The sequence below is a fragment of the Pseudopodoces humilis genome, chromosome 10, assembly GCF_049639895.1.
Source record: "Pseudopodoces humilis isolate 2021_Gansu_Grassland_sample_001 chromosome 10, ASM4963989v1, whole genome shotgun sequence".
NCBI lineage: Eukaryota > Metazoa > Chordata > Aves > Passeriformes > Paridae > Pseudopodoces > Pseudopodoces humilis.
Genome location: NC_142209.1, coordinates 1488157 through 1500730, shown reverse-complemented (window position 1 = coordinate 1500730; position 12574 = coordinate 1488157). Strand labels below are relative to the sequence as shown.

The 12574-nt window shown below is 38.7% G+C and overlaps 1 protein-coding gene across 11 annotated transcripts in view; it reads left to right on the top strand.

Moving 5' to 3' along the window:
• Positions 1 to 12574, top strand: part of PRRC2C (proline rich coiled-coil 2C) — a 69626-nt gene that overhangs the window by 8794 nt on the left and 48258 nt on the right. For all 11 annotated transcript variants that reach the window (XM_088060378.1, XM_088060381.1, XM_088060380.1 and 8 more), the window contains exons 2-4: positions 7059 to 7226; positions 8362 to 8539; positions 11809 to 11915. In XM_088060378.1, coding sequence (XP_087916504.1) covers positions 7112 to 7226; positions 8362 to 8539; positions 11809 to 11915 — 400 coding nt within the window. In that variant the 5' untranslated portion in view covers positions 7059 to 7111. The remainder of the gene's footprint in view (positions 1 to 7058; positions 7227 to 8361; positions 8540 to 11808; positions 11916 to 12574) is intronic.

Here is a 12574-nt window from a genome sequence, read left to right as displayed (position 1 = left end):
TTCCACGGGAATATGGTTTCTGTGAAATATTTGTGCACATAGAGGTAAATACATATTAAAATCTACGGATAGAGACAAATTTGAGGTTTGCTGTTCTTGGATCTGTGGGGTTTTTAATGATTTTTTCTTTTGTTCTCAAGAAAAAAAAAAATTAATAGATCTGACAAATCTTGTTCTGCAATATGCATCCTAAAAGTTTGGTTAGTGCCATGTTAGTCTTAAAATGCTCCTAACAAAAATTCCCTGATCTGTTGTGGTTTGTTGCTGGTTTTCCTGTTGGAAAGCCAGGGTTTGGGTGATTTGTATTTCTCCCAAAAAAATCAGTTGAACAAGCTGCCTTTTTCAGGCTTTCTAAGGCTACAGATTTGCTTGCTCCATGGATGGCTGGTTCAAAGTAACATATGCTTTGTGGTGAAGTTAGTTTCTGAGTAGAGTTCTTTTTGTGGGTGGCTAATTTGGGTTGTTTTTCATTGCTTAGCTTAGTAGCTGTATTTAGACTGTTGTTGGATGTCTGTTAGAATTGGTGCAGACGTATTTGTGGATTCCACAAATTTGGCATCCACATTTTGTTTTTGGCATCCACAAACTCCATTTTTATAGATGCATCTGTGGGGATAATCCCTAAAATGGCTGTCTTGTGTCATGGTGTGTTTTCCACCTGACTACTCAGTTTTGGAAAGACTTTTTTAGGCTTTAAAGAAGAGATATTTAAAGAATGAACTTGCAAAGCCTTGCTAGTTTTGTCTCAGGATGGTGTCGTGGTTCTGAAGAACCAAACTAATTTTGATTTTTTTTTATTTTTTTTTTCATTTGGTGGCTATTAACTCCTCTGTAGATTGTGCCTGTCCTACAGTTCTCCCACTGAGGTGAAGAGATGGTGATTAAAGGGTTTTCCTGTCCTACTTGGCTGCCAGTCTCCATGGATTTTACACAGTCCACGCAATCAGTGCTTTGTACCCTCTTTCAAGCTCTGCTGGAAACCAGTGAGCCCAAAATCTAGAGATGGAAAAGTGTCTTAGTGAGACTTTGGAAGGAAATAAAACTTGTGTAGGTCTTGTTCAAGACTTAATAGTACTGAGATCTAGCCAAGAACTCTTTAAAGATTTGAAGAGCTTCACTTCTTGTAGGTCATAGAGCTGTGATGGAGATAGATGAAAAACAAGCTTAGAGTCCCCAAAGTTTTCTCGCAATTTTCTTAGCAGCAATCTGCTTGATAATGAACCTTGCTGCAAGTGGCTCTTGGAGGGAAAGGAAATCCCGATTTGAGAGGATTTATTAGATACTTAGATTTGACAGAGGCTTCTTTGCTACCCAAGTGTTACCAGAGGTTCTCTGAGCTTGTTTTTGTGTCATATTAATCTGATAGTGCTGAAATTCTTAAGAATTCTTAATAGTGGGATAAATGGCCAAAACTTTTATATTTGTTTCGTTGTTATGGTTTTGTAAATAATAATTGGGCTAAAAATGTTGGTCCCGGAGTTGAAAGTATACGGCCATTAAGAAGAAATTATTGATGTGTATTGTTTATACCATGGCAGAGAAGGTCAGTCAGGATGTTTAATTATGATTCCATTTTCTTATTTGTGTGCAACCTTCTCTGTACAAAACCACATCCAAACCCCATGTATTCAGTAATTGCACAGTATTTTGGAGTGTCCTTTTAAAGTAATAGGATTCCCTGAGGATGGGTTACAAAAAAGCCTTTCTTGGGTTCCAAGTACTTTGACTCCAGTATCCTCTGTTTCTTTGTTTTAAATTGGCATTCTATTTCTGTAATTGATTTAAATTGGTCTCTTTTCTGAAGATCACGCAGTTGTTTTTCAAATCTTAGTATCTAGCTGGAGATCATGCTTAGGTTTTGCAGTAGTGGGCAGTTTCTTCAGATGTAGAATGTAAATATTCCAGACTTACAGTTGAAATGAAAACTTTATCTGAAATTTTCACTGCCACATTTTTGTGTGGAGTGAATTTTTTTTTAAATTACTAACACTGATTTGGGAGCATCTGCCTCTAAACCCAGTGGAATATGTGGTAAAAAAAAAAAAAAAATTATTTTCTTTTTAGTAATTGTATTTGGTTCCAGAATTTACCAGAACCACATTGTTCAGTGTCCCAGAAACAAAGCTATTCTTAGAAAAGTGCAGTTATGGCTGGATACAAATAATAGATTTGTATATGATGATTTTTCCCCTTTAACTACTTTGAGTGTGCTTAGAATAGTATATGAAATTTTTTTCTGGATTGGTTTCTTGGTTTCTCTTTTGAGAGAGGTGCTAATGTGTCCCAGTTAAGAATAAACTTTCATGTAGTAGTTTTCGTTATGTTTCCCACTTCACAGATGGGCATTTGAGGCACTGAGAGTTCAAATCTTCAGCTGGTTTGAGTCTTGAATTGTGCTTTTTGCCTTAAGTTGTTCCACTGCATCTTTCTCCAAATTTGGCCAAAACACAGCCCTTGGAGTAGGGGTGACAGGGACTGGATATCCTTGCTGTGCTGAATGGGAATTGTGAGAATTACTGACATGTTACACTAAAAATCAGACCTTTTTTGTCTAGATAGAAGTTTAAAAATGCAATGTATAAAATACAGATGGAGAGAGTTTATCATCTGACCTGACAAGAATTTAAGAATTAAGTTGTTAAATGTTTTATACTTCTTACCACTCAGTCCTCAAAAGTGACCTCAAAATATGTAACATTTTTACCTTGTTTAAGTACAGCATTTTTCTGAAGCAGAAGTGACACCTTTTCGAGGCTACAGTTGTACACCATGCAGAGTTTACAGGTGTAAAAAAAATGTATTGTTAAATTCTAAACCAGTCATAGAGGTGAGTTCTGAAATGATCAGGAGAGCTGGGAATTTAGTAGAAGAGGTCTGTGTGATATGTGTGGGGTTTTGTTTGCTGGGGTTTTGCTATTAAAAACACAATTTTGCTGTCTGGAATCCATGGCATTCATTTTGTTCTTGTAGCAGCTCTAAATGTCTAAGAGAGTTCAAGTAAATGTTCCTTAACAGAGACCAGGATATTTAGAATTTGTGGCAGCTACTTTTTGTGCTATTTTCTGTACACAAGCTTCTGAGTTCTTTGCAGAATCTAAATAAGTCAACCAGTTGGAGTCTGAAAAAATAGTCTGGTACAGAAATTACAATAATAATTTTTACCCTAAAATCTTCAAAGCGCAGTGAAGTTGAGTTAACTTATTTAATAACATTGCAGAGCAGCTGCAAGGTAAATGTTTGCTCCAGAATTTTGGGAGAGAGAGAGCAAAAGCTCTCTGTAGTTGTGCATAATAGTAACTGTAATCATTCAGAATGAACAGCTGACTTGCTTAAATTTCTTAATAGTGCAGTGAACCCTGCCAAGTGCCATTATGGCTTGTGCTGTTCTGTCCTTCTGTTGGCTGTCACGGTGCTTACTAAGCTTGGAAAGTGCTTCTGACATCTTGTGTGTGTTTTCAGAGGTGCACACAGCAGCACTGCACTTGTAGGAATTTGACTAAAAGCAACAAAATATGGAAATGTTGGGCAAATTTGGAATCACTTGGGGAGGAAAGTGCTCGCCAGTGTGTTGTATGCACAAGTTAAATGTGTCCCGTATTGAAACACCTCAGGTGGTTCTGTACAGAGGGAGTGATTCCAGTGCTCAGGTGTAGGAATGTAACACACACAGCTGAAGTTTGGATGAATAGTCAGAGGTCTTGGAGCTGGATAATTTCACATGGTTCAAAATCATGCAGGTATCTCTTTGAACTGTTGTCAGATGGCACTGAGTGCTTGTTTAGTGTGTGACTTGGCAGAATGTTTGTTAAAGGCTACATGGGCTCTTCAGAGGGAGGATTTGTCATCTCTGGCTTGAGTACCTGGTCTAAAGTCTGATTTTGCAAGAATATCTTCTGTGGCAACCAATATCAGGTCTAAATATACTTAAATATATATATTGTAAGTTATTGAATGTATTGACCTGCCTAATTGAAATGATTTCTTTTTTGCCAGTCAGATTACTGAGGAATGTGCAGTGTTAATCATTGTAAACAGTTTATATTTCTATGTAGTATAAGTTGGGAAAAACTTGTCAAACAGTATGAATTTTAATAGTATAAAAGGCATAGAGCTCAATTGTAATGAGCAGACTAATTTTTCTAAATTAAATTTGAAAAGTATATTCAGGGAATGTGTTCACTGTCATCGGTTCTTGAAGCTGTCAAATGTTCTGGAAAGAGCAGTTGTGACAATGAAGGTCTGCCCAAATATGAAATCTGTATTACTCTGTAAAGAAGAGTGTTATGATGAAGATTTTCTGTGTTTCATCTCTATCAGAGGTACAGGCTTTGGAAAATATGACACAAAATATTATTTTAAACCACCCTCAAACTGCTTTCTGCACTTTTGGGGCTTTGGTGCTGTTGAAAATTTTTTGGGTAAAAAATTACCCAAGCTGTCTTTTTTTCATTTGTTTGCCAGTTTCTAGATTATTTACCATTGTGAAGCTACTTCTTGTTTACAAACTCCTTGGCTGGGATGAGTCTTGGGCCAAAAATTAAAACTCTGGATGAGTTGTTTGCACACAAAAGAAGGTGTGAGCACAGTGATTGTAGTGTATGACTTGATAGAGTTATAGGCTCACCTGAAAGCTGTTTGCCACCCTGTGTGCTCCTGACTTACTGCCCAGCACCTTCTCTGATGATCCAGGATGACTGTGGTGGATTCTTTATCATAAATACATGATCTAGACTCTAGCCACAGACTTGGCTGCTAGGCTGTCCCTCATCTACCCAAAAAAAACTACACTGAGGCTGCAAGGTTTCACTGGAAGCCAAAGCTCACTACTCAAATGTCTTTATTTGAGGAAAAAACCCGCTCAGTTTGATACGTGAGTTTAGGCAAGCTTATCTTTGCAGTTACCAGCTGAGCAGATTACAAGCAGCCATTCAGTCTCCAGGCTGCCCCAATACTTACTTGCAATTCAGCATGTCAAGCTTTGCCATCAGTGTTATTCATGGCCAGGCTGCTGCTTTCAGCCTGTATGAAGACCTGAATCCAGGCAGACCTGTTTATCAGGCTGAGTCTAGATCAGACATGAGGCTCTGCATTGGTCTTTTCTTCTCTCAGGAGACTCAGTTTACCATAAAGTGTTCAGTAAAATGTCTGTGAAAGAACCTGGCAGGTTCTGTCCCTTTGACTCTTCTGTTCCTCTCTGTTCCTGGCATCATATTTATGACAAAGAGCCCACCGCAGCATCAGAGAAGGTGCTGGGCAGTAACAGCCAGGAGCAGAGGGTGGCAAACAGCTTTCAGGTGATCCTTTAACTGTATCAAGTCATACACTACAATCACTGTGCTCACACCTTCTTTTGTGTGCAAACAACTCATCCAGAGTTTTAATTTTTGGCCGAAGACTCATCCCAGCCAAGGAGTTTGTAAACAAGAACTCACTTCACAATGGTAAATAATCTAGAAACTGGCAAAAAAAAAAATAGAAGACAGGTAATTTTTTACCCCAAAATTCTCAATTCAAAATTCATCCAGAGTTTTAATTTTCAGCCCGAGTCTGTTTTGCTCGGTGTGCTGGGTTCACCCTGCTCCTATCCTGCATTTCTTATTTTTGGATGACACATAGAATAACTGTTGGTGTAACACTTGCTGTTGAAATAGCCAAATGCTGACTAATCTGGAAGAAGAATCTGGGAGTTGCTGTCTTTTTCTGAGGGGAGAATGTATTTCTTGGCCATGTATACGGCTCCATAGAAGGCTGGAGATTGTCCCCTTTGCAGCAGTCTGCATGGATTGTAATAGAATAGCTTCTGGCCCAAGTTTTGCTGAAGTTGAACCATCCCAAGGTTATTTGCCATCTTAATTGCTTTTCAATCATGGCTTGTAAATTGAGGTAGAAGGCAGAGGAGGATGGGAGTGTTATCATACCTATATAAATGAAATTTCCATGGTCTTTTGACATTGTGAAATGTCTGTCATGACCAAGTGCTTTGTTCTTTAGACTGCTTGTCCTTGCAGACTCTTCTTAATCCACGAGCACCTTGCATGTGAATCAAATTCCCTTTGAAGATCTGCAGCTCTGAGTCTGACATGGGAGTTTGATCACTGAAGGGTTTGAGCAGGATGTCTTGCTTTTTGCTGCCTGCTTTTAGAATGAAACACAAGTCTTTGAGTATATATAACTCTTCTGGGATTCATATAGAAACAGATGAAAAATTGTTGTTGTAAAGAGGGTAGCAGGATTTTTAACTGTTAAGAGAAATTAACTTGTATAATAATGTTCTGTTTGAGTGAATGCTCACTTGTGTTCCTGCATGGTGATGAGCAGCAACGCTGCAAGTTCCTTCCAAGAACTAGAGAAGTATCACAGTTAATTACTGGTTTTCTCAAGGCCTCTTATTCTGGGGGAGGGAAGGAGGAGAGAAATGACCTGCTCCAAGAGCCCTGTAATTACAGCTGCAGGAAGATTAGTGTAACTCTTGGTTTAAGGAATTCTCACTCTCCCCATCTGAGCATACTGTGTTCTGGTTTTGACAAACAAAAAATTCTTACTCTGTGTATTTAGTGTCTCTGGCTGCTGTGTTCATGATGGTTTTAATTGGGGAAAAAAGAAGCAAATTCCAGAAATGCTGTACTGCAGTAACTGTTAATTGTGTCTCGCTACTTGGCTTTGGGAGTGGGTGAGGTCATTGAGCTTCCCCAGTGGGGAAAGAGCTGCTGGTGGAAATTCTGTGTGTTTGTGGGGTTTGGGATTGGATTTTTTATTACTCATTTTGTAGTTAAATCATGGATGGTATTTACCACTTCAGCGGTGTTTGATGTTAATTAAATGCTGACCCTCCTGATTTTGTGACATTCATATTGAAGAGACAGAAATACTTCAAAATTCCTGGTGTTACATAAGGATACAGTTTGTGGAGTTAATGCATTCCTTGGCATCCTGCAGAATGCTTAAATGAAACAGTGCTAATGGTGTTAAATGTGCTGTCCACTTCTGCCCGGTGAACTCTGACTTAAGTGTTGGCTCCTATTCAAATGGCTTTACTTTTCTGTTGTTTTTCTTTACAGGCAGATTTTGAGGAGTGAACGGGAAGTACCGGACTCGATGAGTTTCCAGCGAAATGTCGGAAAAGTCAGGCCAGAGTACAAAAGCAAAGGATGGAAAAACAAAGTATGCAACACTCAGTCTGTTTAATACTTACAAGGGAAAGTCACTGGAAACTCAGAAAACCACAGGTGAGTAAGCTCTCTTTTAGAGCTGCATTCTTTCAGTTTCATCATTACTGCAGTGCTAATTAAGAGTGCAGAATATATGAGCACTTAACCACAGCATGGTTTTCATAACTGCTTGGTGCAGCAGTGAAGTGGAAGGATTGTGGAAGGCAGCATTCATTAGAGATTCTGCTTAGCTGTAAACAGGAGTGTCAGTTCAGAGAGACAGCATTTGCAGTCTAGTAGGAAGTAGAATGTGGGCAAATAAATTTCTACAGCTGTGCATTTTACTGCATTAACACTTGCCATGCTGGGATTGTTTAATTAAGGAAAAGGCAATGCTCACTTTCAGCTCAGGGACTTTGATTTTTGGACAAACACTGGATAAACCTTACACTGCTATCTCAAATGAGCCTGCTTTTTCATGAGTCATTGAATGGAGAGCCAGAGGGAAATGATGTTCTGAAGGTTTTGAAGTTGACAAAGTTGCCTAAATTGTGTGTAAAGGAGAAAAAGTGTGCCCATGCTTGTTGAAGTTTGCCACAATATTATTTTTAAAGGTTGAAACTGAGCTGTTTGCTATGATACAGCTTACCCAAGGCAGTAACTTGTGCTTGTTCTCTGAGTTGGTTACTTGGTAGGTTGAATGTCCTGCGGGGTGCATTAGCTTTGTACTTGTGGTCTGGAGTAAATACAATTTGTAGGAATGTTTCTGCAAGGGCAGCATCTGCCAGCTGAAATTTGCAGCAAAAAAGAAATGGGCTGGACCCATAGGGGTATTCCTGGACTCATCAATGTACATTAAGCTCCAAAAGAGCAGGAGGATAATGCTTGACATTAACATCATATTGTAAATGGGTTCTTTAGCTGTCTGTCACTGAATGTTGTGTATAAAGGTGGGGCCATATATCCTTTTTAATCTGTGGAATAGGCTAACCATAATGACTCACCACTCAAAAAGTATTGAAATTTTTCCAAACCCAGTCTTCTCAATTCCCTTTTTTAATAATTAATATTTAATTTAAATAGTAAATTCTGAATCATTTTAGATTTTTAATTCTTAACAATCTTAAATTTTTCTGACTTTCTTACAAAACATTTTTATGTAGCTCTGCCTAAACAAGAGTTGTTAACTTGCACTTTCTGTTCTGGCACACAGTTGCCGCACGCCATGGATTGCAGAGTCTTGGAAAAGTTGCTATTTCCAGGAGGATGCCTCCCCCAGCTAATCTGCCCAGCCTCAAAGCAGAGAACAAAGGCAACGACCCCAATGTGAACATTGTGCCTAAAGATGGCACAGGATGGGCTTCAAAACAAGAACAGCACGAAGAAGAGAAGTAAGTGAGAGCTGAGCTTGGGCTTGATCTGCTGGGCCATTTCTCTCAGGTTTGCCCAAATCTTGGGATTGGCAGGACCTGGGAAGAAATTGGCTACACTGGAGTGTCCTCGGTGTACCTACCAGAGAGGAAATAGCACCACTGTTAATTCTTGTCAGGAGGAATCTTGCTAGTAGAAGGATAGTTAAAAAACAAACAAACCTTGCACCAAAAAAAAAACTCCTCACATTTAAGTTGAAAATTATCTGCTTATAAATTCCATATGAGGAGAAGAATATTTCCTTGGACACGTAAGTTTTGATGTCTGCTGACAGGAAATAACTACAGCACGCTTTCTTTAAGATTGGTGTCATCACCTTAAATAAAATTCTCTTGAAACCCCAAGGAACACAGCAGGAGAATTAGAGAATAGCTTGCAAGTTCATGAGAGTATGCAAAAATCCACATAATTGTGCCTGTGCTGATGTATGGCAGAGAAAACTCAAAAATTTAAAAACTCAAAAATTCTTGGTTTGCACACGTTTGTTGAAATCTCTGCTTTATTTTCCTAATGGTTGTTGATATTTGCACTTTTATTTTTTTGGCTAGAATGCCATAAATTCTACAGACTTTGAAATTTTTTTTGTCTTAAGCTCTACAGACTCCTCCAGTATGTGATAGGAACAAGGCAGAAGTTGTGGCAGTGTTGATGCACTGTTTGTGTACTTTGTATGGTCCAAATTTCCCATGCTCAGTGCAGTTTCGTGTGCTAAATTTGTTTCACATTCGTACAGCTAAAGAAAATAGAATGAAAGGATCACAGAATCATAGAATGTGCTGAGTTGGAAGAGATCCATCATGGTCATCGAGTCCAACTCCTGGCCCTGCACAGGAAGAAACTAAATAGAAACTGAAACTTTACAGTTTCTGATTGGAAAGTATTTTAAAGCAGTTCCTTTTTGCCATGCAAGCTTAAAATAGGATGTCATTCTCATGACATTAGTAGAAGCAAGGTTTAAATGCTAATTCTTTTCATTGAAATTGCTCTGAAAAACAATGGAATTTAGGGACAGTGGTTGTATGTTCCTAGTGCTTGTGAAAGCAAAAGATGAGGTTTAAAGGTTTCATTCCCCATCTTTCTCTCCCTTTTTCTTTGTATATGTTCTTACCTTTAAATACCAATTTTTGGCATCTCTCTAAAAAGCTGTTAGACTTCAGAAATACAGTGTTTAACCTTTTATTTTAAACTTTCGAAACTCCAGCTTCACGATTTTGAGCCCTGTGTTTTCTTTGGTAGTTCAACAACATCTCCCTGTACTTCAAGGTCACTTAACACTTTGCCCTGTTAAATCTGTGTTGAGCTGGTAGCTTGTTTGACTAAAAAAACATGTTTCCATGGCCATGTGTTAGAAGATAGCAGTAGTTGTTCTGTTTACAAACAAATAAGTAGCTGGGCCTTATCTGCAACTGGAAGTCATATTTTTGTATGTATTTTTCTGATAAAGGATTCAGAGTCCACTTATAAGTGAAACTAATGGGGGAGAGATTTGTTCCCAGGAACAGGTGTGTATGCCCAGGCCACGAGGAAATTCTAAATTTAGACCATCTGATGTGTTTGCTCAGATCTTAAGATCATTTGTTTTGCTATTGCTGTGTTCGTGATATTCCAGTGTGCTTGAAATGCTGCAGTGTACAGGTGAAGTGTTTTATTGTTCCTCTCAGAAGTGTTGCAGATAAAGGTTACATCTTGATAACAGCTTGCTTTAGTTTAATGCCTTTTCTCATGTGTCATTGCATTGGAGTTCACATGAATGTGTTGTTCCTTGCAGTTTTGAAAATTAATTCTTTTACTGCTTTCTCCAGTTGTCACTCATTCTGTGGGTATTGCCTCAGTCTCTTTCCTGGATAGTGCAGGCTGTTGTGTATTGTTTAATTAATTCAGCTGAGTGCTTTCCCTCATCCATATTTGCAGGGCAGTGCTTGGATAACTAAAATTCTAAACAGGCTGGTATTTGAAACAGAAGAAATGCAAGGAGTAGTTTCTTAAATATTCTTGTTTTTGTTTTGCTTGTGTCACAAAGTACAGCCATTTAAGTCATATATTCCCAAAGCCTGCTCAGAAAATGTGCAGCTGTAAGAAAATAAAAATGAAAAATAAAAAAAAATGAGAACTGGGTTTTTTTTTTTCTAGATTGTAATACTCTCTTGGAACATGAAAATTGCGTTTAGTTATCCCTATGAGAAGCTTGTGTGTTTCTGCCCAGCAGTGATCTTTTTAATGGTATTTGCTTCTCTCTCAGTTCTGAGAGTCCTGTGTAGTGCTTTGGGTTGATGACTGCAGAACCCAAATGGAACTGATTTCTTAGTGCTAGTCCTCAGAAATTTAGGATCACTTGAGGATCTACTTGAAGCATTTATAGTTGTTTCTTGGTTAAGTGACATGACCACCATGCTGCTTCTCTCCTCACTGGTGTAATAAAGTGATTCTAGACTACAGGATTTTTCCCATAGTTCTGGTTTTATCAAAAGTTCCTACTAAGGAGCTGGAGGGTTAGGCTTAGTTGGTTTTAGACACTAATGCTTTGAGTCTTAAGTTACCTGAACATGCAGATTTCAGAAATAGCCTTTATTGAAAGAAGTTGAACAATATGACTGAATCTGCAGACTAGAAAGGGCTTGTGTCTGGTTTTTACACGGGACAAAAGGAGTGCTTGTGCCTCTTCATTGTTAAGATGGTGAGAATGAGACCATTTCTTAAGACATAAGGTTCTGGGCTCCAGTTCATGGTACCCATAGAGTTTTTCATTGTGTCTTCAGCTTTTCTTATCAGTTCCTTTTATTTGGTAAATCCTGACATGTATTTGCCTTCTCTCAATTCATGGTGGTCTTGGAAGTGTTTTCCTGTTAACTCCCAAGACAAGAGAACATTAATCCAAATTATCCCCTTTCGATGGTTGTAGATGGATTGTTTTTTTGATTGTCCAATACACTTCTTTAAAAGCTGTAATTCAGTTCATGCCTGGCTGCATTTTCTGCCCAGCCATTTTCATTCACTCCTCTCCTCTTTGGGAAATGGAATCTTGAAATAATTAGCTAATCTATTTTATTTTTTAACTGTTACTATAACAACTCCTTTTATGTAAGAAAATGCCTTTTCTGAGGAAAAGTAGTTATTGGTTCTTCAGCTGCACAACTCCCTTATTTTATTGCCTTGTTTGCAGTAGCCATCCTGACAGTCTTATTCTGTGCTCACCCTCTTGTATTCACAAGTGCTTTTCCTGTGATTCCAGACAGCCAGACGTGCCGCAGACACAGCCAAAACCTGCTGTTCCTGCTCCTCCAGAAGCAGCTCCTGTTGCCAAATCCTGGGCCAACACCAAACCTGGGGGACAAGACGGTGAGTGCTGCTCAGGTTGGAGGGGTTCTGCACTGGATACCAGGCTGGGACTGTGCTGGGAGAGACCCCCACACCCAGCAGTCCCTTGAGGCTTGGCCAGGCCATTTGGGACTGGGGAAAGTTGTGGAAGCAACATTCCAGGCTGGGAAGTGAGCCCATCCCCAGTCACTGGATTTATCAGCAGGTCTGAGTGACTTCTACAAGATTTTTGTAATCACCTCTTTTGAATTGGCAGGAAAGTGATGGTAAAATCTTCAATGTGGCTGTGGTGAGGAGGGCAACTTGCAGTCAGTTCTTATAATACAAACAATTTTGACATGGGAAGGAGAGCTCTAAACGGTTGGTGGTCATTCTGGTCATAGATTTGGATCATTTTGTGCAAAGTGTGTGTAGTTTTGTCTGTTTAAACATGTGAAACAGCAATACTTTGCCCTTCATTTTATAAATTCCTTGGTTATTTTAGTATCAAAGTGATAGTGTTTAAGTAGTTTTCTTTCCGGGAAAAACATTAAAAGTGTGTTTTGAGTGTTATTTAACATAATTGGATGAAAGGATGGAAAATTGTTGCCATCAGTGTGACTCTTAGCTTGAGCATTCTTATTACAGATGTAAGATCAGAACTAAATCTTCAGCAGATTTTTTTAAAATGCTTGTAGAGT